This window comes from Leguminivora glycinivorella, chromosome 17, assembly GCF_023078275.1.
Source record: "Leguminivora glycinivorella isolate SPB_JAAS2020 chromosome 17, LegGlyc_1.1, whole genome shotgun sequence".
In the NCBI taxonomy this organism is placed as follows: Eukaryota; Metazoa; Arthropoda; class Insecta; order Lepidoptera; family Tortricidae; genus Leguminivora; species Leguminivora glycinivorella.
Window position 1 is genome coordinate 9,217,738 of NC_062987.1, and position 27,977 is coordinate 9,245,714.

The 27,977-nt window shown below is 37.9% G+C and overlaps 2 protein-coding genes across 5 annotated transcripts; both read left to right on the forward strand.

The window, feature by feature from the left end:
- Positions 1-9,258: 9,258 nt before the first annotated feature.
- On the forward strand, positions 9,259-24,185 carry LOC125235511. 4 transcript variants are annotated; one of them, XM_048142084.1, is made up of 7 exons: positions 9,259-9,388; positions 20,980-21,085; positions 21,374-21,566; positions 21,712-21,929; positions 22,336-22,419; positions 22,602-22,852; positions 23,416-24,185. In XM_048142084.1, exons 2-7 carry the CDS (start codon positions 20,981-20,983, stop codon positions 23,540-23,542), a joined length of 978 nt encoding a protein of 325 aa, XP_047998041.1. In that variant the 5' UTR covers positions 9,259-9,388; position 20,980; the 3' UTR covers positions 23,543-24,185. The 4 variants fall into 4 exon arrangements, with proteins under 4 accessions (XP_047998041.1, XP_047998042.1, XP_047998043.1 ...); XM_048142085.1 differs by having other exon boundaries at positions 21,733-21,929; XM_048142086.1 differs by lacking the exon at positions 22,336-22,419.
- Positions 24,186-24,677: 492 nt separating this feature from the next.
- Positions 24,678-26,812, forward strand: LOC125235590. Its single transcript, XM_048142188.1, has 3 exons — positions 24,678-24,810; positions 25,804-25,899; positions 26,377-26,812. The coding sequence occupies exons 1-3, from the start codon at positions 24,752-24,754 to the stop codon at positions 26,810-26,812; spliced, it is 591 nt and encodes a 196-aa protein (XP_047998145.1). The 5' UTR covers positions 24,678-24,751.
- The last annotated feature ends 1,165 nt before the right edge of the window (positions 26,813-27,977 follow it).

A 27,977-nucleotide genomic window follows, 5' to 3' on the forward strand; every position in this document is an offset into this window, starting at 1 on the left:
AATCGGCATTTTCTGCCGCATCGATCACAAATGTGCCTTGACTCCTGGGGTGGTCCAGCAGCTCTACGGAGACGCTTTTGCTGGAGTTGGTCCAGCCAAAGCTCGTCATGCTTTATCATCTCTCCCTCCCTCCCTCAAGCTAGGACGCCACTCCGGTCTCATCTCCGCACGCTCCTCCCAGCTACAAGATGGAATATTGAAGCCATTCATGTCACGTTTGCAGGAGTCCTTGAAACAGAGAAAGGGTCGCCCAACCGGTCTCTTGGCTTCGGCAATCTGTACGAGCGTGACTTCGCGAGGCAATCTGTCAGGGTCCATTCTGTGAACGTGTCCCAGCCAACGAAGTCGTCTCTGTTTCAGCATAGCCGTTATGCTGTTGCATTGGGTCCTTGAAAGAACAGCTTCCAGTAACCCGATCCTTCCAAGTTAGATAACAAAAATTATCAACAGACTGAAGCGTTACTTGATCAAGTGTGATTGCTGGTGCCCTGGACCATTATTACAGTTTTCTTGGTGTTCACGCTCATTGAAAAAGCTCGGCATGCACGACCAAACCTGTTAACCAACTTTTGTAGCTCTTCTTCCGAGTTTGCGACAAGTGCAGCATCATCAGCATACAGCAGTTCACGGACTAATACAACATACCGCTTCCTAGTTGACTTTAGGAGGTTGATGTTGAATAACTTCCCATCCTTTCTGGTGTGCAGATGGACTCCGACATCGTATTCATCAAAAGCTGCCCTGAGGAGTGCCGAAAAGAAAATACCAAAGAGCGTTGGCGCCAGAACGCAACCTTGTCTTAAGCCGCGCCTCATATCAAAAGCCGCCGATGCCTCACCATCGAACATGACGGTACCGTTCATATTCTCGTGGAACGCACGTATCAATGACAATAGAGTTGGTGGACACCCAATACGGACGAGAACATCGTAGAGACCCTTTCTACTGACCGTATCGAAAGCTTTCTTAAGATCCACGAATGCCATATATAAAGGGACACTGCTACTGGTACCCATGCCTCTCACTTTTTTTACCCAGTGTCTTAAAAAACGGTTGCATAATATACTATAAATAAGATTTTCATTAATATTTAACCCCATGAAAGTGATATTTAAAAAGTTGAAAAAAAAACTCACGCCGCCGGCGTTACGCCGCCGCCGACGATTTTTTCGAGGCGCGCCGCCGCCCGAATTTTTCCGAGCGGCGCGCATGTCTAACTACTTGTACTTATAATTTGTACTTTATATTATTAGCGACAACTCTATTGGATTTTCAATTGAGGAGTGTCTTTTCAAAAGGGCTTATTTCCACTTTGAACTTTTTTTGGGAAATCGAGAAAAACATAATTCCTTAGTATTGATTTTGAAATTAATATTTAATTTGCAAAATTGTAATATTATAAGTTGACGTTAATGCTATGATTACATCAAACGTAACATGTGTACCTAAATAAATATTTAATAATTACCATATGTTTTTGAGAATTAAGCACTTTTGATGCGAACTTTTGGGAATTACCTAAGCCCTTTTGATGTGGCCTTGTAGCGTAAATGTTATTATTTTAAAATAGTTTTATTTTATTTTTGGATTTTGTATTAACGTTAGTTGATATGAATGTTGTTGTACTACATACATTGGTTTATCCACATAAATAATCATTACACATTTTTCAAAATGTGTTCTAAACTTTGATGTTAATCTTTTTTTTAAAGATCAAGGCGAGACTTTTTGAACTTTTATCTCAAAACAACGCGTAATTTTCTATGCTAAGAAAAACTGCATTCATAGTTAAAAAAAAAAGAAAAAATGGAAATAAGCCCTTTTGAAAAGACACTCCTCAATTTATCATCCACTATGGTCCAAGTGCTGTAATATGATAAAATGGCACGCGTGTGTAATTCCTAGATTTTTGAGCCTAATAAGATCAGAATAATATTGAAAAAACCGGCCAAGAGCGTGTTGGGCCACGCTCAGTGGAGGGTTCCGTAGTTTTCCGTATTTTTCTCAAAAAATACTGAACCTATTAAGTTCAAAACAATTTTCCTATAAAGTAATTATAAACTTCTACTTTTGTGTTTTTTTTATATTTTTTAAACATAAGGTTCAAAAGTTAGAGGGGGGGGGACACACTTTTTTTTCCTTTAGGAGCGATTATTTCCGAAAATATTAATATTATCAAAAAACGATCTGAGTAAACCCTTATTCATTTTTAAATACCTATCCAACAATATATCACACGTTGGGGTAGGAATGAAAAAAAAATCAGTCCCCACTTTACAAAACATTTTTTACCACTTTGTCGGCGTGATTGATATACATATTGGTACCAAATTTGAGCTTTCTAGTGCTAACGGTCACCGAGATTATCCGCGGACGGACGGACGGACGGACAGACATGGCGAAACTATAAGGGTTCCTAATTGACTACGGAACCTTAAAAATAAGAATATAGATTATAAAATAAGAATATAGATTGAGAGAATAAGATTGAAGTGTGTTGAAATAGTTATTTATTTTACAAGGGGGCAAAAAGTTGTTTAACCGCACGTGCCAATATTGATACCCGAGCAAGCGAAAGATTCCAATATTCCAGTGGAATCTTGAGCGTTACGAGGGTATCGAGGCACGAAGGTTAAAGAAACTTTGCCACCGAGTGAAACACAAAATTTTTTTACCACATCAACACTATGAAAATTTGAACTGTGAAACATCAAAATAATAGTTATTTGTTATACAAGGGGGCAAAGTTGTATTTTAACGCCGAGTGTGGAATTGAAAAACGAGCAAGTGAAAGGATTCTATAGTTGATTCACGAGCGAAGCGAGTGGTTCGAGAATAGAATCCTGAACTTGCGAGTTTTTTAACACACGAGAAGTAAAATACATTTGCACCCGAGTGTAACACAAAACTTTTCCCCTCACTATAGCGAGGAAACTACAACGCAAAAAATGCGTTTATCACTGCTTCCAGTAGTTCCACAGGTGGTAAATCATCTTTATTACTAGATTCACCTACTTTTATCAATTTTAAAGTAGTTAATTTGACTTTATTCAAGGTCAAATTACTTTACCCACTAGTGGATAAGATGCGTTTTTACCCGCTGGTATTAAAGGACAAAACACGTGTTTCCGAGCTAGTGAGGGGAAAATAAAATACTTCAATTTATTTAATATTTATTATTCAAAATCATCATTTATACGTGAATTCCAACACCAAGGTTTAAACATCAAGTTAAGATTTGTATGAAATTACTTTGCACTCTTGTGGATAAAATGCAATTTTGCTATCTGTTTTCGAATAGCAAAGAAAGCCTTCATCAGATGGTGTGGTGAAAAATATACCACCAACAACCACCAACCAACCAACCAACCACCAACCACCACCAACCAATCCTCAACTGTTAAAGGCTTAATTTGCTATTCGAAAACAGATAGCAAAATTGCATTTTATCCACAAGAGTGCAAAGTAATTTCATACAAATTTTAACTTGATGTCTTAAGCTGACTGGTAGAATTTTCCTACAATTGATGATTTTGAATCATAGATGTTGGATAAATTGATGTTATAGTCAGTATTTTGTTCGTATTAGTGTGGTGAAAAATGTTGAGTTTCACTCGGAGGCAAAGTTTGTTTAACCTTCGTGCCTTGAAACCCTCGCAACGCTCAAGATTTCACTTTTTGAACCACTAGCTACGCTCGCAGTTCAATATTGGAATCTTTCGCTTGCTCCGGAGTCGAGTATCAATATTGGCACGTGCGGTTAAACAACAACTTTGCCCTACTTTGCTTATAAAACAAATAACTATTTCTTTGTTACAAAAAATACCTCTCCTGAAAGATCTTGTCTCACATATTATCTAAATTATGGAATGAAATAGGCGGTATTTTTGGACTGATACTGACCTTCGATCTTTCAGGAAAAATGTAGATTCCGCCTGAGAAACCAGCAACGCACGTACAACGTACAACCCTTCTGGACCCGCGAAGGCTTTGGCTGTACCCACAGACCAACCCTACAAGACGGCCCTTACAGGGCGACTCGCGGTCACCAAGCATACGAAAAATCAGGTGTATAAAAGTTTGAACGCGCGCGACACCGATCAGTAGCGTCCAAGTATACGACCCGCTAACAGTGTTCGTGTCCGCTCGGGAAAAAATTTAAATAATTAAATTTGGTTGCAAACAATGGTCTCTTGCAGCATAAAGTGGTGTGGCAAGTCTTCTAACACTTCCACATATAAAAAAGATGGAATAACATTCCACAGTTAAGTCAAATTAATTATTTTGTTGACTATTGTTTATTATCCGCGGAGTTCATTTATACTGGTCAATATGGCTGTACTGAGCGGCTCCGAGGCGCGTCCATCCCTTTTTGCCTAGTTAACAATGCGATATGCTATCCCTTTCACGTAAACGACTAGGGATGGGGCCATGTTAGTTTATGTCTGTTGCGGGAACTTCGTACTACCGTTCGTACCATGTGCTACCATTTTATGAAATATAAAAGAAAGCAGATTTGTAATTGTGAATAATTATCTAGAACCTGCAGAGTCTGTAGTGTTATTGAGTTGATTGATTAGTTTAGAATATTTAGTTCTTAGTAAACGTAAGTAAAAATGAACAGTTTAGTTATTAGAATGATTTTTATTGAGGTGCTATCACAATCATCATCCTCCTTGCGTTATCCCGGCTATGAGGGTGGCGGTAAAGAAAGGCGACACTCATAGCTGGGACGAGTATAGAGAGGTCAGAAATAAGTATACCTAAGAGTAGACGGTGACTTAATCACAGAGCCGGAGAGGGTACTGAGTACAATGCTGAGCACACATTTTCCGGGCTGTGAGGAGGTGACAGAGATAGATGAGCAGGTAAGCCGGGGGGAGGCCGACTGGGGAGGTGCGGCGGAAGTGGTGGAGGAGAGCAGGATGGAGTGGGCGCTCTTCTCCTTTGCACCCTTCAAGTCTGCGGGCCCGGACGGGGTCCTACCGGTACTACTGCAGAAAGGGTATGAGCATATAAAAGATGACCTACTGGAACTGTACAGGGCAAGTATCGCTCTCAGACACATTCCAAAGGTGTGGAGAGAGGTAAGGGCGGTTTTCCTACCTAAACCAGGCAAGAAATCATACCAAGAGGTAAAATCATTTAGAAGCATAAGTCTATCGTCTTTTGTCCTAAAAACCCTAGAGAAGGTGATAGACAAGCATATAAGAGAGAAGGTCAACGGCAGTGGAGACCCGCTTCACGGGAATCAGCATGCATATATGGCTGGGAAGTCAACGGAGACGGCTCTTCACAACCTAGCTGTGAGGGTGGAAAGAGCCCTAGAATCAAAACAGTATGCTCTAGGCTGCTTCTTCGACGTGGAGGGGGCCTTTGACAGGGCTACCTTCCAAGCCGTTGAGGAGAGTCTGGTGAGAGAAGGCATCCGACCGACATTAGCGCAGTGGATAGGCAGTATGCTAAGGTGCAGGTCTATAACGGCGGAGTTGGGAGGTATAACAAAGACGATTAGTCCCAGGAGGGGTTCCCGCAGGGAGGCTGCTTGTCACCCTTGATGTGGTGTCTACTTCTGGACTCTATGGTAAGAGAACTCAACAGGGAGGCCTGTACATGCAGGCCTACTCTGATGACGGAGTACTACTGGTGAGAGGTATGGTCCTCAGTGTCATGAGGAACATAATGGTAAGAGGTCTCAGACAGGTACTGGGATGGTGCAGAGGGAGAGGACTGGATCTCAATCCGTCAAAAACTAAGCTGGTGTTATTCACTAACAAGAGGAAAAAAGAGCTGGAACCCATAAAAATAGAGGGTGTAGAACTAGAAATGGTAGATGAGTTCAAATATCTGGGCATTACTCTTGACAGTTCGCTCAGATACAGGACTCATATCAGAGAGCAGACGGCTAAGGCCATAAGAACGCTGTACCAATGCAAAAGGGCAGTAGGGAAGAACTGGGGACTGAAGCCGAGTATGATCCACTGGATTTACAAAGCCATTATCCTACCCAGGGTGCTATATGGGGCGGTGATCTGGTGGCACAGGACCCATATTGGAGAATATCGGAAGAATCTGACAAAAGTACAAAGATTAGCTTGCCTCATGATGACGGGGGCTATGAGAACCACCCCGACACATGCTATGGAGGTGCTGATAGGCTTAAAGCCCCTCTGGATTGAGGCAGAGAAGAGAGCCATGGAACAGTGGTACAGAATGAAAGCATGCAAGGAATGGAGAGGAAGTTGTGTGGACAAGAGACACGCACTGATACAAAGAGAGGCACTATCAAAACTAGAAATGCTGATGGTCAATAATGACCTCATAAAGAGGAGGAGATTTTCGATAAGAAGTATAGGGTACATATAGGAGAAAGAGACAACTGGAAGGTAGAGGTCGTGCATCCAACGACTATATGTTTCACAGATGGCTCTAGGAGAAGCTCTACAAAGCTAGCAGGGGCGGGAATAGTAATCCCGAAACTAGGAGAAAAGGTGTCGATACCACTAGGGAGATACACTAGCGTGTTCCAAGCAGAGGTATGTGCCATAGCGAGCTGTGCACGTATATTAAAAGAAAGCGACAAACAAGATGGAGCCGTGGTCATATACACCGACAGTCAAGCGGCGCTAAAGGCTCTGAAGAGAATATCGGTGACCTCGTCCCTGGTGAGAGAATGCAGGGAAGAGCTAAACTCGATAGGCAAGCATAGAAGTGTAACGGTTGCGTGGGTACCGGGACACCAGGGAGTCACAGGTAATGAGAAAGCGGACGAGTTGGCAAGGGCGGGGGCGGAGACGGAATTCTTGGGTCCGGAACCGGCTCTGCCTATGTCAGCTGACGTCACGAAAGGAGTCATTGAGAGGATAAAAGAGATGGAAGCACAAAGAGCCTGGGAAAGAGAGACCAGTTGTAGACAAACGAAGATGATGATAGAAGGTAGAGACCAAAGGAGAACTAGGTATCTTCTGAAACTAGGTAAGAACAGTCTAAGAATGTTGACCGGTATCATAACGGGACACAACACTCTTAACAGACATATGAAGATAATAGGTATCAGTAGTGACGAATCCTGTCCACATTGTGGTAAGGAGGAGACTAGCTTGCACCTACTAGCAGAATGTATCATGTATGCGGCACCGCGACATGACACATTCGGTAGAGACAATCTGGGAGAAGATGAACTCAAGGATGTCAAACTTAAAGATGTCCTTCTGTTCTGCAGGAAAACAAGAAGATTTGAGGAGAGAAGTGTGGGAGGGCAGCCGGGACAGTAACCTGCAGCTCCAACTCCAGGGAATTGGGCTGAATGAACGCACCAGCGATCGACAGCCCGCCTGTATCCGGCCAGGCGTCCCTACACTACATCTACATCTACATCTACATCTACATCTGCGTTATCCCGGCATCGGCATTCGCCACGGCTCATGGGAGCCTGGGGTCCGCTTTGGCAACTAATCCCAAGATTTGCCGTAGGCACTAGTTTTACGAAAGCGACTGCCATCTGACCTTCCAACCCGAAGGGTAACTAGGCCTTATTGGAATTGAGGTCAACATCATAATCAGATATGAAATTTAATCTATGGCCACGTTTCTGGTCCATCAGCAGATCAGCTCCATGAATACCATAATATTGCATCGTCACGTGATTTACACAATTATGTGTGCAAAATTTCAGCTCAATCGGTTAAAAATATCTGCTTTAAAAGTCGCATTCACCCGAATATACTAACATTGCAAGTTAAATAAAAGCTTGCAAAAACGACTAACTTGCGCATTTCTTACCATTACTTGTAGAAATAATACTTTATAACTAAAGAAATATAAATAAGTTAGAAAAACTGCTATAATATTATAAGTTGTTGCAAAACAAATTCACCACAGTACTGGTACCGGTACCATTGTCTGTAATAATAGACATGTCCCATTCCCATCCCTACGGCTAAGCGTAAAGGCGCGCCATTATTTGAAACGACCAATGGCAGCACCGTGCGCTCCCGCCTCACCCCGCAAGGATTGGTGATTTGCGTCTCGAACAATATTGCTTGCATTAAGGCTTCTAGTGGGGTGTTCTGTGGGCTGTACCTAATGTACATTGCGACGCTTATCATCGTTTCGTCTGTTTGTTTACCTCCTATAAGTCCTATAACATTAAAATATTCGCCCACCAAGGGTTTCGTAGTTTCGTACAATTTTTTTTTTGTGCCGAAAACGCCGAGTTTATTTGCGGTATCTTTTTTTACGTTAACTTAGAAGCTTCATTTTTTTCACACCATCAAGGGACTTGTGTAAACATTTTTTAGTTTAAACTCGATACCTCAAGCTCTACGCCTTGTCGAGGTAGGTAATAAAGGTCCGAGTTCATGACAGGCGGACGGACAACAAAATGATCCTACTACCACCAATCAGGATTCGGTTTTTTCCTTTGAGGTACACCAAACCAAACAATCAAACAACAAATTACAACCAAATGACCTCACATCACATTTAGGGTTCCGCTCCGTCTGTGTAGATAGGTGATGGATAATTCCGAGTAAGTAGCTTTTAAAAACTAGGGCCTAGCCTTTGTAAAAAACTTGGTCGCCGACTTAGGGATAGGGGCTGCGATCCGCGTTCCGGGTCATATCTGGTGCAGGGGATTTCGTTGGCCATACAACATGGAAATGCTGCTAGTTTGAAGGGGACCTTTGGGCCCGGTACGACTCGGGCGGGTCCTAGTTAGATTGCGCGTATGTTGTTGTTGCAATAACCCACATATGGGGTAAATGAGGAAGCCTGTTGCGAATGGCTTTATTGTTTGTGTGTAAGGACGACGCCTGTTGCTGATTTATGGCTGTAACCTCATGACGAAGCCTGCGTTGCGGATACTCGGTTGTAAAATATTTAGTGTTATTTTTGTCCAATAAATGATTATATGTTATTTTCATTTAGATTACTATGAAATACATAATTTAAATAAGATTACTGTAATTATAAAAAAAACTAGGTTTACCCTGCACTTCAGTATCAATTTAATTGAATTGCCTGACCATGGGAATGTTTGGTATGTTAAAGACCACTCGTATCGGCGGCGGCGGGATAGGCGTGAGCATTGTTTTTTCAACGATCGCCCGCTTTCGGGAGCGCCCGCGCAGGTTAGATGTCCTTGAGAAGGTCTGAGTCCAGTCAACGGGATGAACAGGTTGGACACACGGACAGACAGACGACTAGCACAGTTAGCCGCCGCCACCGTAACTGGGTCACCCTATATATATAGTGAAGTTCAAGGCGCAACACTCATTGCAAGTTAAACTCGCGCTCGAGCAGCACGCACTTTCACCAGTGATAAGCTACACCGTGGAAGACAGTGTATCAGTGATTCAGTGATTGCCAGTACCGGAACCAGATAAAGGTAAGTCGTGTTTTTGGCTTGGACAGTGCAATGGCGAGTGTGAAAGTTTAACGGGACTGAACGCATCACTTGGAGTGAACACGTGATCTAATTGTTATCAAAATGTAAGGTGTGATGTGAACAGTGAATATGAATTATGAAAATTTTCAAATTATTATTTGTGAATTAAGTTTTGGAGAATCATACTTTGGGTAGCATCTGTGTCCAGTGATGTGTAGAATTGTAGAGATGTGTTCCATTTTTGTTATCTTTTTTTTAAGTTGGCTGTAATATATCAATTATGTCAAGTACATACTTATACAATTTACAAAAGTACGTTAAGATTTGAAGTTCACTTTAGTTAATACAACTTCCTTTAAAACGAGCTGAAAGAAAGTAAGTTTTTTTTTTATATATTAAAAAAGACACATAAAATTAAATGCCTGCTTGGTCTCTAAACTTCTCTACTACTATTTATTTTGTTAATCAGATTAAGTCGTAGTAAATATGCGTCGGCATGACAGTTAGCAGTGTCTATAAATTTTAGTCAAGAATAAAGCTTGGTACAATATTCAGCACAGACGAAGTGCCAAAATATGTATAAATGGAAGGAAAATAATATACCTGATATCAGGCATATTCCTATTTTAATAACAGGATATGAATAAAATTAGATCCGGATTATTCATGGATCAGAGTGCTTAGTCAACGTGCCAATCGTCTACGCTTCGTAGCGAACAGAACTGTCCTCGTAGTACTATTATGGCCCTGATTTGTAGGTGGGCATTTTCAGAAATTGGGACCAAAAATTAGTGACAGTTGTTAACAAAAATTAACTCGATGTTAGTTTTGTGACGACAATTAAGAATCAAATAAGTCTAAAAACCAACTTTCTAAATGTAGATTATTGTTTATAGTTTACGTAATTATTTAACACACAAGCAATATTTTTATAAAAATTTCATGCTTATTATTTGTCGTCACAAAACTGACATCGAGTTAATTTTTTTTAACAACTTTCACTAATTTTGGGTCCTAATATTTGCAAATGCTCAGGTATGTAATGTAAGTGTCAATTTATCGGAGACGTTGACACAATAACAGTATTACATCCAAAATAAATCCAGAGATAATTCCTATCTTGTCATTAAAATTAGAATAGGTATTTATGTGTGTCCTTTTGCTTAGTACGCCCGAACACTGTATTGTGACAGGGTAAACCAGGTCATAAACAGAATAAGAATACAGAAGTGGTGATTAATTTATTCATAGTTACGTAAAAATCGAATTGAGAAACATAAAATATATTAAGTTTATAAGAATAATAATTTTTTGTTCAAAACTTAATCATAAATAAATAATATTTAAGTATTTCGAGAAACTTATCTCTATGAAGGCAACTCATTATCAGTAATTTTGATCCTAGTTATAGTTAAACTACAAAAGTACATAATTTCTTACTAGAGCTAAAATTACCTAAACAAATATGAACTTTCTCCAAAGCATTGTATACTCAACACATACCTATTAACTTAATGACAACAGAGAGAAAACGAACAGCAGAACTAAGGAGTAGGTAAGAAGTTGAACATTTGTGAATTCGTCCCACTACCTGTCAAAACAATGCCATTCGGCACAACAATTAAGGCACTTTAGTTCTCAACGATCTTTTCTAGTGAACGGGTAGTCCCATTTTAGTCATGTAAATAAAAACCTTCACTTTCCAAAATAAGAATAGTCGTCACACATTATGCCACACCGGTGGATTGGCCACGGTTTGAAACAATATGGGAACGCAATGGCGTCTTAGGCAACTTTACACAAACTACATAATATGAATGAATACTCGTACCTACATTATTGAATGTTGAGCGCCTTGGATTTGTTGGGATCATATCATATAACTCAGTAGCATGACGAAACGTTTCAACAACCCTTAACGGTTTAATAAACCATATTCAATCCAAAGTGACTCTTTAAGATGCCACTTCATTGCATTAATTGGAAATTATATTTTGAATAGAATATAAATAAGTAAATAAATAATAAATAAATATTAAAGGACATTATTACAATCAAGAAGGCTTGTGTTGTGGGTGCTCAGACATCGATACATATATATATATGTTTCCGGTATCACTCAAAACCTCGGACACCCCAACTGATTTTTATTTTTTTAAACTCATCTAGAGTATTCATCTTTTAATCTGATGGTTACGTTCTTTTAAATTGAATTTTTAATTTTCTGTACAGCTCTACTTGACTTTTAGCTCTACACTCAATAAAATAATTGCTAACTACCATCATAAACCATAAAACTATTTATTTGTGTACGTTACTGCAACGACATAAGGTTTAGCAATAGGCAATAGTTAAGATGTCACTGTAAAACACTTTAAAGCTTAGTCACAGTAAACTTCAAATTGGACAGGTAATCGCAGTAAGCAAATTTAAACCCAATATTCAAAATGACAAGGTTGTAATTAGGTACGAGTTCAATTTGTTATCACTTATGACAAACAAGATTAAACTGACAAACAACGTCAAACTCGTAGCGGAAAAAATAATCGTCCAAGTAACCAGCCAGTATTAATTAATACCCCCAAATACTGAAAAAGGTAAACAACCTCTAGCAATGCGATATACACAATGTTGTATTACGAATACAATAGAATAGGCACATAAAAAATAACTAATAATACTAATTTAAACAAATATTACCCCCCTCAAGATATAACTTAATCGATTCTACTCTCGATTCTGAACAAACGGTTTTCAGGTTTTTAGTGTTAGGCGTCATCCATATATTACGTCACAGTGTAAGGGGGGGGGAGGGGTCATACTAAATGTGACAATCCCTGTTAAAGGGATACAAAAAAGCGTGACATAGGGGGGGGGGAGGGGCCCAAAAACCTGAAATTTGGTGTGACGTAATATGTGGATGATCCCTTAAGTGAAACACGGTGTATATATATAATATACAAAATACTTACATAAATAGAAAACACTCGTGACTCAGGAACAAATATCTGTGCTCATCAGCATCACACAAATAAATTCCCTTACCGGGATACGAACCCAGCACCGCGGCGTAGCAGGGTCATGCATCACATTATCCACTAGGCCAGACCGGTCGTAAAATAATTATGTACCTAGATCAACACTAATATTATAAATGGGAAAGTGCGTGTGTTTGTTTGTTTGTCCGTTTTTCACGGCAAAATGGAGTGACGAATTAACGTGATTTTTTTAAAGCGTAGATAGTTGAAGGGGTGGTGAGTGACATAGGCTATTTTTTGTCTCTTTCCAATCCCTCTCTTCCCTAAAATGGGGGATGGAAATTTGTATGAAGCAATCCGTAATTTTCGAATTTAACGCGAGCGGAGTCACGGGCAAAAGCTAGTAAGAAATATTTTGAACTTTAAAACTACAAATAATTACACACTACCTCGTCGCCAAATCGTTGCGTTGCTGACATACCTACATGTATGTATACGCAACTTATACACACCTTACATCATGGCTATTTCGCTTTCTCATTTCACGCCGTTTGTAAACAAAAGGCAAGTAGATGGGCCCGGCGGACGGCTATTATGATACTTGTGACAGGTTTCTGCAAGTAATTAAAAGTCTTGAAACGTGAACTGGCTGTCGAAAGTGGCAAGGAAAGCTGTTGCGATCGGAATGGTCAATAGCAACCAGGCTTGCGTGCCCGCCGCCTGTAGTTTCTCACACACTCGTCTACTACAGCTATCCAAAGAAATGATTACATTTCCTTTGGCGTACAACGTGTGGATATAAATCACAGCAATGAATTATAACCGCCGATTAAGTGAGTGCGAGACTCAAATATGATTCGCCCCTTAGTATCAAGACAAATAAATAATACTCTTCTGTTAAAATACCATAGTCAAATGTTGAGGCCTTAAATTATATTCAGTTAACAAAATAAGTGTAGTCGTTCCGTGACCATTTTTTTTCTTTAAAGTTAGTAGACTCATAAACATGATGTTGATTAGTCGACGTCCGACGAAGTCCAATGAAAGTTCTCAGATCTGGAGATAATATTTTGTAATGAACCGGAGCTTGTCTCATTTAGTTCTAAGATCAAGAACTGTTTTATACAGAACTCTACAAAGGGCATAGGGTGAGGTTTATTAAATAATAATAATTAAATATCCAATGAAGAAGAATAATAAATAAGTATTAATGTGATTTTTAATAGGTGCATGAAACCACGCCGCGATAGCCACGGGTCTAGGGTTGCCAACCGTACTATATAATATAGTACTGTACTATATTTTGGCCCAGCGTACTATATTCTATATGAAACATATATAGTACGTAAAAGTACTATATTTTTGGGGTCCATGCCAGTGGCGAATTTACACTAGGGTCAAACCGCCAGGAGCGGCGTTTGGTTGCAAACATTTGTATTTTTTCCATGATATATTAAATAACGACATTTCTTAAGGGGATTCTCTACTCCGATGAGCTTCGATTTGAATCCATTGGTATTATGAATATTTTTCTAAAGCATATCATATTAAGAGAATCGTCTTTAAACAAACTAGCATCCCATAATTAGGTACCTACTTCACAGCTCATTGATTCTGTGATATTTAGCATCAAAGTTGAACTATTTTAGGACCGAAACTGGTTCTTTGGTCAAAATTCATGCCTTAATTAGTTTATAATTAAAATCGCTTTTGCATTTTTATAAAAGTCTAGATTTCATTGAAGTAAAAATGTTTTTAAAACAATGTCAAATTTCATAAAAAATATAAGTACTTATAATATGGGTATTCTTTTTTTTTAAATATAGGTCTTGTAAAAAAAGTAAGTAGGTAACTATTGCAATTAAAAGAATATTAATAGGTACGTAAGTAAAAATTGCATACCTGTCAATAAATTTAGAAAGTGATAGAAGACTCAATATTGCATATTTTTCGAAATACGCCATATATATTGTTGGTGTTCAATAAAACATTTGGTACATTACATACAATAAACAACTAAGTAGTTATATATTACGCTAAGTAAAACATTCGACAACATGAAAGTTTGCTTTTTAAAAAAAGGCCAAATGTTAAATTGGTAAATGTGAGCTTGGCAAATAAAACAATAAGTTGGGAAATGAACATTCGGCGGAATAAAATTCCGCGAAACGTGAGTTGGGAAGTGATATTCGGCCATACAACTTTCGACGATACTTAAATAAGAGAACCAATGCAACAAAAAACTTGTCAAAAAACGATGAAAACCGAATGGAGCCCCTTAGTGTGGACAGAAAGAACGATCTCTACGACTTGGTTATCGATTATGTGTACCGTACTATATTTAATTTCGGTGTACTATATTTTTTAGATGGAATTTTCTAAAATACTATATTTCCCTAAAAAAAAGTTGGCAACCCTACACGGGTCATCAAATATACGATGCAGACATATATAAATAAAAATAAAATAGATACTCGAACTCGCATTATAGACCTCGGAACTTGATAAAAATGGAAACTACACAATTAGTTCCAGAAAACATTACACTACAAAATATCCAAATCATTTTAATCTAGTACATATAATGTAGATAACGCATTCAGCAATAGACAATCCCTCGACTTATGTCATCCTTTCTAAATCTACGAATTAATATCTATCGTCCCGGATTTGTAAGTTCACATTTTTGACACATTTGTTTTGAAGTGGCTAAGACGTATCGTTTGCCAAATCTAACGATTAATTTCGAATTGGTTGAATCGATTAGGCCCTATGTACAAGGAGGCGCTTAAACAAATAGGTATACGATTTCTATCAACTTACTGAAATGTCATTTGAATGGAAATGACAGACTCGGCCCTAGTTTAAAAATAAAAATGTATGATAAATGACATAATAAGTAAATCCTGCGTGATAAATTAATATTGTATAAAATACTCACTAACGAAGATCCGCAAAAATGTAACATATGTTAGATTATGTTTAAAGTAAGCGAAATATTGTTTTTAAGTACTTAATTTTTTTTAATATTATTACAGGATTTTATTTAAAATTTCATTAGGTTGCGCGAGTTTACGTTTTGTGGACGCTGTCAATAGTAGGGCTTGCAATATCGGACGATTTTCAATTCCGGAACTGGTTTTCGAGATTGGACTTCAATTCCGGAATTCCGGAACTAGTTCCGGAATTGAACAATTATTTTTGGTTTGGTTTTCTGGTGGGTTTTTGATGAAATAATACAATTTTAAATTGAATTTTTTTGTAAAACGACGTTTAAGACAATAACTCTGTACCTGAAAGGCATATAACACTGAAATTTTCATTTTAGTAATTTTACAGGACAGCCCATTTTGTGTCAAAATCGGTCTTGCAAGGTATTTTGAACTACAGTTAACGATGCAAACGAGATTTTAGTGCCAGTTTTCTGATAATGGTCAACGTTAAAGTTATTTTTTTATCCATTGACCATCGAAATAATATAAAAGTAATAATTTACAAGAATGGTATAACGTCTTGTTCACATAACTGTAATACAATAAATATTGAATTACCTTTATCAGACTCGAGTAGGGACAAAAGATATCCAAGCTAGCCCAAAAAGACAAATTTTACGATTTATTCCTAGGTAGCTAGGTAAAAATTAAGGTGTACATATACCTTAATTTTTTGTTAAAAAAATAAATCATTCTTTTCATATTCATCATTTTCCACACATTTGCTTCTCAAATCTTTTAATTTTATGGTAAGTGGTGGACTTAGATAGAGTTTAGTGAAATATGCACACGTCTTTGTGAAAAGTATATTAAAGTAACTACGACGTTATGCTTATGAATGAATGTTATACCAAATACTACGATTTGCGTCTGAACTTAAGACTTTGTGGCTAAAATATTCAGTGCTATGAGAAAAAAAGTAAAATTTTGAGTTTATGGCGCTTTAATACCGATTCATTTAGATTATTACTGAAATTTAAGTTAGATCTAATAAATTGAGCATAAATAACGCTAATAAAATAATAATGTACCTAATGTTATTTATTTATATTTAATTGTCCTTCAGTATTCGAGCATATTAACACTCAACTCCCGGCTAGTAATTTTAAATTATCACAAAACGCAACTTTCTACAACAAATATTTACTTTAAACTGATTATATATTTCACTTATTAGCTAAAACAATTGAGAGCAAAATCAGAAAGTGACAATGGTATAATATTAGCGGGTTAAAACTACACTATCTCGCTCTAACTAGCCCAGGATGCAACCCTTTGGTCATAAAATAGGCACTACCTGAATCCGAGCAGTGTCTAACTTATGAATTTACATATCTTTTATAGACGCGGTGGAAGTTTTGTAAAATAACCAGGCTGATATTACACGTTTTCGTCCAAAAATATATCTTTTTCCAATTCCGGAATTTTCGAGATTATGTGTTTCAATTCCGGAACTGTAATATCGGAATAATCGTCCGAAATTCCGGAATTTCGAGATTCCGGAATTCCGGAATGCAAGCCCTAGTCAATAGTCAAAAAGAGGTTCTTACAGCTCTGGGACACCGTGTAGATGGTTGTATTGTACATTAGTACAAAAAAATAAAATAAAATTTTATACGATTAACGATAATACGACGTCAAGCAAATTTCGCAAAAAAAAACATTTTTTTAAAGATTATAGTAGTAAAAATATGATGAAGAATACGCTGTTAAAATTATTCGGTTTCCTCATGTTACACCGTGTTATCCAGATAATTTTACGATGCGGGATAATTCACTATTTAGTTGACCGTACGAAGCGAAGCTTCTCGAGGTGTTATCTATCAGACGCAACGTTTAGTTGGATCAATTATGATTTCTTCAAAAATCATAGTGGATGACCACTATGATTTTTGACGATAATTTTCTTTGCATTATCCCGGCTCAGAGGAACATGATACTCGTTTTGGAAACTTAATTTCAAGATTTGGAATAGCCAGTAGTTTTTTAGAATATGACTGCCGCCTGACCTTCCAACTAAGAGCCTACTTATCGACAAAGATGCGTAATTTTATCTCCACGATTTCTTTTAGTTAATATCGCAATTAAGTTATTAAAGTGTGGCGACCAACACTCTTCGTCTTGAATGCAAATTAAATGAATTATCAAACGATCGTATTTTATAAGGAAATTTTTAATAATATGTTCCTGGATGAATAAGTCATGTGGAGAAACGCATACTGAATGATTGGATAGGGGGGCAATTCCATTATACTAGTAATAGTTGCGTGACAAACGAATATGCAAGTACGGCCACTAAGATTGCTTTGAAAAACCAACTAGCTATTTAACAATGATTTGCCGGGCAACTATCTCAACAGGATCTTTAAGAATCATATTTTTATCACCGAATGTCACTAGCACGTACAGGAAGGGGCAGTCCGGAAATAATCCACTGCCTACTAATATCAACAGGCGTTAAAAAAGCCATTGTAGACTTATAATATAAATATCTTGATGACATCGCGCTACATTAATGTCATCATTAAGAAACGGGGAAGGGAGTGAATAATTCCGGTCGTTCCATACCCGAAAAACTTAAGTGAAAGTTGTAGCCATGCGAGAGGCATCTTGTCATTCAACGTTGGGTAAGCGTAGTCATTTACAAAAATTATACATCGGCATCTTTTCTGTAGCAATCTTATTGGTAACTTTTGATCGTGTAAACTTCCACTAGCACCAATTATGTAGCTTTGGTTATAAAGTAGGTAAACTAGGTACCTTTAGGGAACATCTTCCGGATCAGGTTGAGTGTAGTTTTTATACATTTTAACAAGTAGGTGAAGGTGTCAGCCGCTATTGAACATGTGCATCTAGAATCAGTGGTACCGTTGGATCCACATCGGGAGCGTGGTACGGTTAGGAGCGCGCACGCATCTGATAGCGTCCGATCTAGCGAGACCGTCTGAGGCGCGTGCTATCCGCTGGTTCTTCGGAATTTCCTCGCAAGAATTGCTAATCACAATTCTAGCTGAGATTACAAAGTTTCTAGTTTAGTATTTGCTTTGCTGTGACATGCATTTATCTACCAACTTCTCTACTTGTTTAGGTATTCGTCATTCAACTTTTAAATCTTATGAAAATTCACACGTCCAACATAAGATCCGTACCTTTTTATATTCATATCATACCCAAGCAAAATTTGTATTTTGCTTGTGACTTGTAGTCACAAAACTCGTAACACGTAAAATAAAAAAATAATTTTACATGTGGCTGTCATAATATTTCGCGTTCATAATAACATAGATAACTCATATTACGACTTATTGATTCGCCTTCACATCCGCGTTGAGAACACGCACTGTTACTAAATTGTGCAGTTTTAGAAAGCGGATTGCACGCTGGACCAGTCAGCGGCGAAAAAAGAAGCCAAAAAACGACTCCACGGAAACGAGAAAACGTTCTAAAAATGTATGAACGTTGGCCACTCTTCAGAACGTGAGATAATGCTGAGCTCAACGAGCATACGATTCAGATTTTTAAAGAGTAAAATTGTTCGGAAAACTACCCATATTTTCCACAGGGAATCTATATTGAAAGTGGCCTCTTGGGGACAGAGCCGTCGGTCCAAAATTAGAAAAACGTTAACCTTGCACGGAGGTGGCACACACGCCACCTGCCTGCGTCGCTTTCACCCATCACCATGTCTGCCGCGCCTTGCAGCGCTGTTCTGCGTTATTAGACAATATAATTATAGGTACTTGCTTCAAAAACCTTATATCTTGAAGATGTTTTTTCAATAATTCAAACTAAATGTATTCCCTTCAATGTCCAAACGGTTGGAAAGATGAACAATGAACGGAATAAATTACCTAAGTAGGTTACCCTTCTTCGCCAAAAAAAGCAAGGTAAGCAAAGCAAAGTTACCTAGTCTATCATGTCCGAGTGTTGTCAGTCTCGAGAAATATTAACGCGCATATAAAAACAGCAAGGGGTAATGCAGAAAACCTATGACGCTATATATCAGACTAAGAAATTAGAGAATGTATGCCGTTGGCGAGATCCGCGTCGATCGAAAGTGAGGTTAGTTTCCCGCGCGATGCACCGCGAAGTTCAGTCGCTTGCGCAGGTTACTGGGTCAAGAGGTCGATGCCATTTCTACCCGTGCTTCAATCCTATCGATAAGCCCTTCACCGCAAGAAAGCGGCTTCGCCCGGGGCAAAGAGCGAGGTATTTGCGTCCCACCTGATACTCGACGATAACGACTGCATATACCTCCCAAAATGTTTGAATATTTTTTCAATTATTCCATAGAGGGTAGAAACAGAAATCAATTAGGGACGACGCATTGACTCTCTCATGTTAAATGCTCATTACAGAAATTGTAAAGACATTTACTTATTTTCTGCTTTCTCCCTACAAAGTACCTACGCATTTGTATGTGCATGGGCGCTCAACGCTCATTTCTATGTTACGTTGACGAATGCATCTTTGTGTGCTCGGCAGTTGCAGCTAAACAATACGCCTTAACTACGGAGAAGCTAAATAAATAAACGTACATATGTGGTTTTACGAGTAAATAGTAACAAGGCATACATAAAACATAAGCAACGGCTGGCCAAGACTAGCGACAACAAATTTCTCCGGAGAGAATCTCAACGGACGCGCTGTCACCGGCCACCGGCGCGCAGCCACAACGTGCCTACGTGTGCAATTTGCTTTTCAATTGACAACCGAGACAAATGTGCTAGTCGTTTATATAGGCATCCGTAGTAACAATACTAAAGACTCATATATAAAATAAGCTCTAAACTCTCATAAAAACAGCTCCATCGAGGCAAGATTTTTTTTATTATGTTAGGCATTCAATAGCCAACATCACGTAAATGTAACATTCCAAAAAGTCAACACAAAGTGACTAAAATGAGCATGATGCAACAGCAGTAACGCGGTCGAAGCAGGTGAAAAATCACTCACTTTTATCGGTCAAAGAAAGTAGACCACAGGGGCCGATTCGTGACCGTTAGCGCTTAATAAGTAGTCAACACAAATAATTTCCGTCAATTTTTATAACTAGCGCCTTCTTTGAGACGGGTATGAAAAGTGAGATCCAAACCAAGTACGTAACTGTCTACAAAAACCGGGTCAGAATCAGGAAGATGTCAAAATTATTTGTTTTTGACAAATAAGAATAGAATACCATTATTTAAAAAAGTATGAATATATAAATGAATGTTTTAAAAATATAGTCTTTGATTACCGTGGCTACATTTATTAAACGTAACCGTTCACGTCTTTTAGCTCGTAATAGCCACATTTAGCCAATTAGTTTAATAAGCATCCTCTAATTAGAGAAGCAGCCAGCATCCTCGTAAAAATGCACCTAAGGCAGCGTAGGGGACTACTTTCTAAGCAACTCCAAACGTAGGCAATCAATTCGCGAGAATCACTCATCAGAACACTTTCTAATCGACAACGTCCACTGCGCTATAATTAAATAATATTCCACGTAGGTTAATTTTGATAAAAATCTCTTTTAAATAAGCGTAGTTTAAATGTTTGCACCATATTTTAGGGTACTTACCGTTTATTTTAATTTATCTACGATTGATTACTTACCATATTTTTTCCCTTTCCACAGGATGAGTCAGAAGATCGCAGGCTGGGCGCTTTTAGCCCTGATTAGTTCATCGACGATTCTTCAGACGATAGCGTACCCTCAGCATCACGCTCCTCTCATCTCGCAGGTATGGTACCTACTTAGATTACGAAATTACTCTTATTACTTACCTATTAACTCTTACCATATTTGGAACATTCAATTGCAAGATGGAAAGTATTGTATAATCAAATCTATCACAATTAGGCGGTGCAAGTCATTATTTTGTTTTTTTATTAAGTTGTGTTGCAGACACTAATAGTGTTAGGTATATATTAAAATATGTTTACACGGTTCCTTAAACAGAACTTTCACTGTAGCGAGCACATGTATGTAACACTTATTTGGTATTAAAATAGTTGTATGTTTTTTCCAGTCAACAAGTAATGTCCGAACACAAAATCCGCAATACTACAGCAACTCGTTGCCTCTACCACACGAGCAACAGGCGCAGGAGCGGAAATTCGCAGAGAAGCCCAACGCTCTCAAGAAAGTCGCGCTCGATGACATCGACGACATTCAGAACAACTCCATCTCCGATGGTGGCTTCTCATGGTCCAACATGCTTGGTAGGGAGATTGGTTAAAGTAGTCTTATTCCAGGATATAATTTAATAACTTTGTTCAAAACGCTTGCTTCTCCTAGAACTCCCAGTTAGCACAATCGCATGTAAACTTTAGTTAAGGCGAAATAATAAGAAGGATTAAATTTCAGGAATGATAAAACCATTTTCAGGAATGATAATGCATATGTTGTTCAACCCCGGCGGCATTGGTCCGAACAAGAGTGACAGTATCGACACGGATTCGTCCTCTGTGTCACCGTGGGCTAACCTCTTCTCGATGGGACTCAAGATCCTGACAGCCATCCTCGGAGGAGGCGCTCCCAGCGACGGTATCGACAAAGTCGACAATGGCTCCTCTCCCATGCAGGTACAAATCCAAACAATTTAATTTGCAAACAAAATAATTGCCAATTAACCGGATTAAATCATTTATTTAAAGCATCACGCAATATACAACAATGGGCCATAGATATCCTTATCCACTAACATAATTTCTGTAGATATTGTCTTCGGTCACTGTTATAGTGTAATGGCACTTGCAAGGTTACCCTCACCCGTAGAATTTTCATTTAGTTATCCATTGCGTAGTTTATAGCAACCCTAATACACATTCAATAACTACAACCTTCACCATCCAGGGATAATCTCAAAGAATGTATCGATTATTATCTATTTTATTAACGGAAAAACGTTTCCTTGAGGTTTTCCTGCCATATGAAATGTAAATAGTCAAGTACGGTATTGGAACCGGTGTCGCATCTCGCTTGCTTCAGGGTATATTGGCTGCGGTACTGTCGACGGTGCTCGGTGCAAAAGATCCTGACCAGGTCGCCTCCATGGCAAAACAGGCTGGAGAGGTACGCGACCCATCCTTCCTCTCCTTTTAATATATGCAGTATGATATACAAATAACCAATGTAGTATCAACCTATCAGGTAAAGCCAGGAAGTACGATGGATTTAACAAGTTTTTTAAGTTGATTTCATGTTCTTTTCCATTTTTTCCATGGGCATTGTGCTTATGTTCATACTCTTTTCAGTTTATCAACATCGTAGTGAATCTGTTGGATGCCCTGAAGACGTCCTTCTCTCACCGCTCTCTGGCAGCTCGTTCCATGGGTCGCAAGGACTCTGTCAGTGACGCCGCCATCGCCGGCATAGCCATGCTCAAAACTTACGTCAGATCCTTCAACACAAGCGATGACAAATGCCTTCAAAAATACGTTTGCGACGCCAACAATGAGTGCGCGGCTGATATCGGACCCAAGAGCGTTTTCTGCCAACTTGGAACGTAAGTTCACGCTTTCCATTTCTTGTGCGTTTTTTAAGCGCCCACTAAAATAAAACAATGTTTTCAACTCGTCTGAACACCCTCCGCCGTATTGAGACGAGTTGAAAACACCATTTTATTTTTTCATACATTTTCCAATAATGTATAATTTCAACTATAAGTAGGTATACATCTCAGATTCCATTTTGCATGGGACCTAAGGGCCTTATTTCTTGTGTGTTTTTAACGACTTCCTCCTCGACATTGTCCTCTATAATAAAAAGGGGTTTTCAACTAGTCTGAACATTGTTTGCCATGTTCAGGCGAGTTGAAAACCTCTATTTATTATATACATTTCAAAAATATTTCGTTTAGGTGGAACTCACATTTCATTATTAATTTCATTTGTATGTCTTAAAAAATTAACGAATTTCCGGACAGAAGGTAAATTCGTGTCACATAAAAAAAATCACACTTCCGCATATAAATAATTAGATTTAAAAATCTAATTACTAATTAGATTATATATAGACTTTTAATAATGTTATTTCAATTTAATAAACTAATCATGTTTTTTTTTACAGTTATGCTGCCAGCTTCGTACTCGAGAGGCAATCTGGTGGGACCTTCGACGATTTCTACGAGGCTGGTCGCCGAGGACGCGGTGGCTTCGACTGCCGCCAGATGTACCTCGAATGCAACGAAGTCTAATCCCAAAAAAAACTCCATATTAATTATAAATCGCCAAATTATTATTGTCCAATACTTTGACTTAAAACTTTCACGTAACTCCGAAATAACTGTAACGAAACTTCCTATTTCTTGCTTTGGAAAGTTAACGCAATCGTGCAGCGTTTGCTGCATTTCAATTTGATATATTGTATATTTTTTGTCTTAGGATGAAACAATGTACACAAGGGTATATGTAATTCTAAATAGCCATGCCTAATTTTAAAGGCGTGACACGATCATATCCCATCGCACAAGCTAACGCGTTGAGTGTAGTATTCTGATAATTTATTTAAATTATTTATTTAACTTATTCTAGCAGTTAATGAGTAGAGGTAATGTATGAAAACAAAGAATACCTGTAACTAACTGGTCTCTGTTTTTGATGACCTAGTTAATTGAGCATTATTAAAAATTGGCATAATGTTCAGTGTTAAATGTGTTAAATAATGACAGTTCCGCCAATTTCTCAATAAATGACGACTGATGTAAAAATCTGTGTGATATAAATCATTGTATCACTGAGTAGTTTAGTAATAGGTTTTGTATGTATTTAATGTGTGTTGTATGATTGAGGACGTCCTTGTGTGCATGTGTGTGTATAATAAAATAATAAATTATTGAATTTTCTTTTATTTATTGCATATTCAACAAACAACTCTTAACCAGGCGGAGTTTAACACTATTTTTGAAATCAGCTATAAATTTAATAATAAATTATTACTTTGCTCAATCAATTTCAAAAACCACCTGGCCTGTCAAACCTACTAAAGTTTTAAAATTTCACCTTTTTATCTGTTTCTACTCTAAAGAGTTAGCCAAGTTTAACTCTTTGACCGCCGTAGTCCGGTATATAAGACATAAAATATCTAGTTAATTTCACCGCAATGAACTGTGATTAATAACTTAATAAGACATTTTGCATAACTTCGTACTACAGGCAGCTAGTACTCGAAGAAAAAATTAAGCGGTTAAAAATGTAATTGATGTAAAACTTTGAGAAGTTTCTTTTACAATTCTACATTTCTAAGCACAGCGAGCACTTAAGATGCCGTTACACTAACGTTTGTCACATCTTGAGGGCAATTTGACGGGAATTAGAGCATAATAATGCACGCGACGCGCGTGCTCATCCCGTCAGTGCCTTGACAGTCGCATAGAGAGCTGCGTGTGACATTACTGGCAGGAGACATGACTCTGGGAGATATGCTGTCACACATGGGAGTCGGGACGAAACATGTCAGCGAGAGGTTAGTACAGACAGGTTGATAACATTTGTACAAATTATAATTATCTGTATAGAAGGTTAGCCAACATTAATATTGCTAGGAAGTCGAACCTTCTTCCTAGACTCAGCTCAAACGTGTTTTTCGAGAGCTTTAAAAAGACTCTAGTATTATTTCAAAGTGCCGGGAACTGATGCCTCAAGTGTATCGAAATATATCAAAGTTTTTAAACGTGAAGGATTCAATAACACGAAAATACTTTTTTCTACTCGTCGACTTTAATCTGTCAATTAGGACACCACAGACTAAACTATAAGTGCTAACTTTTCAGTGTTGGATACTCTATGGCAGTTCCGACTTAACTATAATATCTCATTATAGTTGACTTTAGTTAACTGTAATAATTTCAAAAATAGAACTTCATACAATTTCTATGCTAATTTGCGATACCTGGCAAATTTTTCTGCACCTGAAACACATTCTTTTTAATCTATCGCGTTATCGACCAATCAGAGACGGTTATTATAAACAATTGGTTGCTAGGCAATTCGATGTTGATACAACGGTGAACGACGCTATTAACATTAATTTTAACTTGAATTATGATATTTTTCGTCCATTGATGATGAAAATGATGACTCATAGAAAAAGTAGGTATTGTATACAATAGTGATAATTAAGCTTTTCACTCTCGTACCGTACTATTAGGCCACTCAGCAAGCTTCGTGACCTAAACATGGTACTCGACTGAAAAGCTTTGTATTATATCACGATTGTATAAAATACTATTCTTACCTTTGTATAGTCTGTGGTTTTTTTTATAAATTCCTTGAATCCGAAAGTATAAATGCATCAGTGGGAATGTCAACATTCTAAATTGCATATACATATATATGTATCACATAGGTATCATATAGGTAGTGTTGCCAAGTTATTGCAGATCCCTGACTCCCTGGGTCAACCAGTGTTGTAGCCTATTGAAATTGGCAATCAAATTAGAATTATCCTTTGTCCTAGATATTCCGAGTACGCGCAGCCTTCCCATGACCAGCATGCATTTTACGGGTATGAACATTCGCAGCCATCGCACGGACATATCGCTTATTCCAAACAGTAAGTTCACTGAGTCTCCTTGAGTGTTTTTTTTTTATAAAATTCCAGTCTCATCAGCTCATCACGTTGTACTGTACCCCTGGAAGCCGGTTGCCATATTTTTTAAAGTGAATATTTTGTAGCGCGGCGCATTTTATCGATCGCTTATTTAGAAGTGGAATAGATAAACCAAGTCGTCTATGGATATTATGTAAAGTATAAGCGAACAATTCAATCCAATAATAAACATGAATAAAATTGTTCCCTTATATTATAATATTGTTTCGAAAATACATAGAAGTTATGTAGTAAGAAAACAAATAATCTCGATAAACAAAAAAAACAATGAACTACTTAGTTTTCAAAGGAGTCGGAGCAATAATACATGATAATACATATTAATACATGTTTACGCATCATAGAAGTGAAAAAATAACGCATATCAAACCGCGTACACGATTTTTAGAAACAATAACTAATTATGCAGTATTTTTACAGCGGTCACGGTGGCATTCACAAGAGCAATGCAGCTATGTCAGCACTGACTCTGCTAGCGTTTTTGTTCTTTCTGCACATCCTTCAGCAATGCCTGAGGGACCACATGACCGCCATGCAACAACCGCAACTCATGGTAATGACAGGCGGCCGCATAGGAGAAGAAAACATCTTCAAAAGGGCGGATGGCAAGAAATTCGACAAAAGCGGTGACATTTCAACGAATGACGAGAAACATTCTCATTTGGACCACAACGAAAATGACAAAAACACTTTCTATGACGATGAAGGGTCCGAAGAGAAGTATTTAATGAAAGTAATCACGGCTGATAAACCACCGAAAACGGGAACGCAAAAATATAAACATTCTTTTAAAAGTTATAGCAACCGAAGTTCCGGGTTTCCGAAATTTGTCAGTGCATCCAACGATTATCACTGAAAAAAGATTATCGAAAATGATAAATGTAAGCAAATAAAAATTCTGTAATCCTTATAGCGCTTTTATTACCATCAATACCATCATGTTTAAAAATATACACTTGAATAGTAATTAAATTAAAAGACCCTAAGCTCCTAAGATCAATATCATTTTCAATTGAAGGTCATGTGTAACATACATTTAAGTAACCGATTTTCAAAACCGAAACTTATTAATAATTCATGAACAACGTTTTGTCAAAAGCACTAGAATGCTATTTTTTATTATTTGTACTGACAATAGTTGCACACATGGTATACTTAGGAGCTTGGTGCCTTACTGTCCAGTTGCGAAAAGTCATTTACAGTTTAAAAAGCCCAAGTAATGTAATAATGATCGTTTTTGCAACTGGACATGTGACTAAGAAAGTCTACTTAAATAACACATATATTTTACCTATAAGTAACCAAGATCAAATAAGCCCCAAGGACCACCGTCCAGTGAAATCCTACTACAGTGCACGGTTACTAGTTACTATACTATACAACTTGCTTTTCTATCATTACTGATTCATTAGCAAACACGATCCATATCCCTGTTTCACGTGCACTGCAGTGTCTGCATTGGATTTAAAATAGAATTCGTGAAAGTCACATAATAAAATTATACACCAATATGAATGGTAGGCCTGTTGTAAGAAAAATTAAAATACTTTGAGAAGAATATAAATAAATTCCAGTACCTACCTAAACTTGTGTTGCTTGGAAAACCTGTGTGCGTAGCCGAATGCACAAACGCTCACGATAATACCTCTTTCGTAGCTATCTATCTCTATCGCTCTTGCGTATTGGCGCGACTCAGCCAGCCTACACCGTGTCCAATAAGTCCGAATACTCACATTTTACCTCAGTTCTAAAGATATATAGGGATTACAGGCCATCAAATTCTTATTTAAACTAAAGAGTATATTCCTCTTAATAAAATACAAGCACAAAGTACATGAAATTTCCAAAGTGTCTAAGAAAAACAAAGAGGTAAAGTGCCAACAAAATACTTGCTCGGCACGCAGGTGACGAGTTATTTTTTATAAGGAGAATCTGTATGTGATAAAACAGACGCCACGTGTCCAAAATAAACTATTATGGGTACCGAGGATAGATAACGTTCCGGGCAACTAGAAAAATGT

Excerpts from the sequence above, each read along its gene's own strand:
- LOC125235511 (XM_048142084.1), top strand. The coding sequence starts at position 20,981 with ATGAGTCAGAAGATCGCAGGCTGGGCGCTTTTAGCCCTGATTAGTTCA. Across the intron at positions 21,086-21,373 it reads ACGCTCCTCTCATCTCGCAG|TCAACAAGTAATGTCCGAAC; the intron begins GTATGGTACCTA and ends TGTTTTTTCCAG. Across the intron at positions 22,853-23,415 it reads GTTTTCTGCCAACTTGGAAC|TTATGCTGCCAGCTTCGTAC; the intron begins GTAAGTTCACGC and ends TTTTTTTTACAG.
- LOC125235590 (XM_048142188.1), top strand. The coding sequence starts at position 24,752 with ATGACTCTGGGAGATATGCTGTCACACATGGGAGTCGGGACGAAACAT. Across the intron at positions 24,811-25,803 it reads ACGAAACATGTCAGCGAGAG|ATATTCCGAGTACGCGCAGC; the intron begins GTTAGTACAGAC and ends CCTTTGTCCTAG. Across the intron at positions 25,900-26,376 it reads CATATCGCTTATTCCAAACA|CGGTCACGGTGGCATTCACA; the intron begins GTAAGTTCACTG and ends GTATTTTTACAG.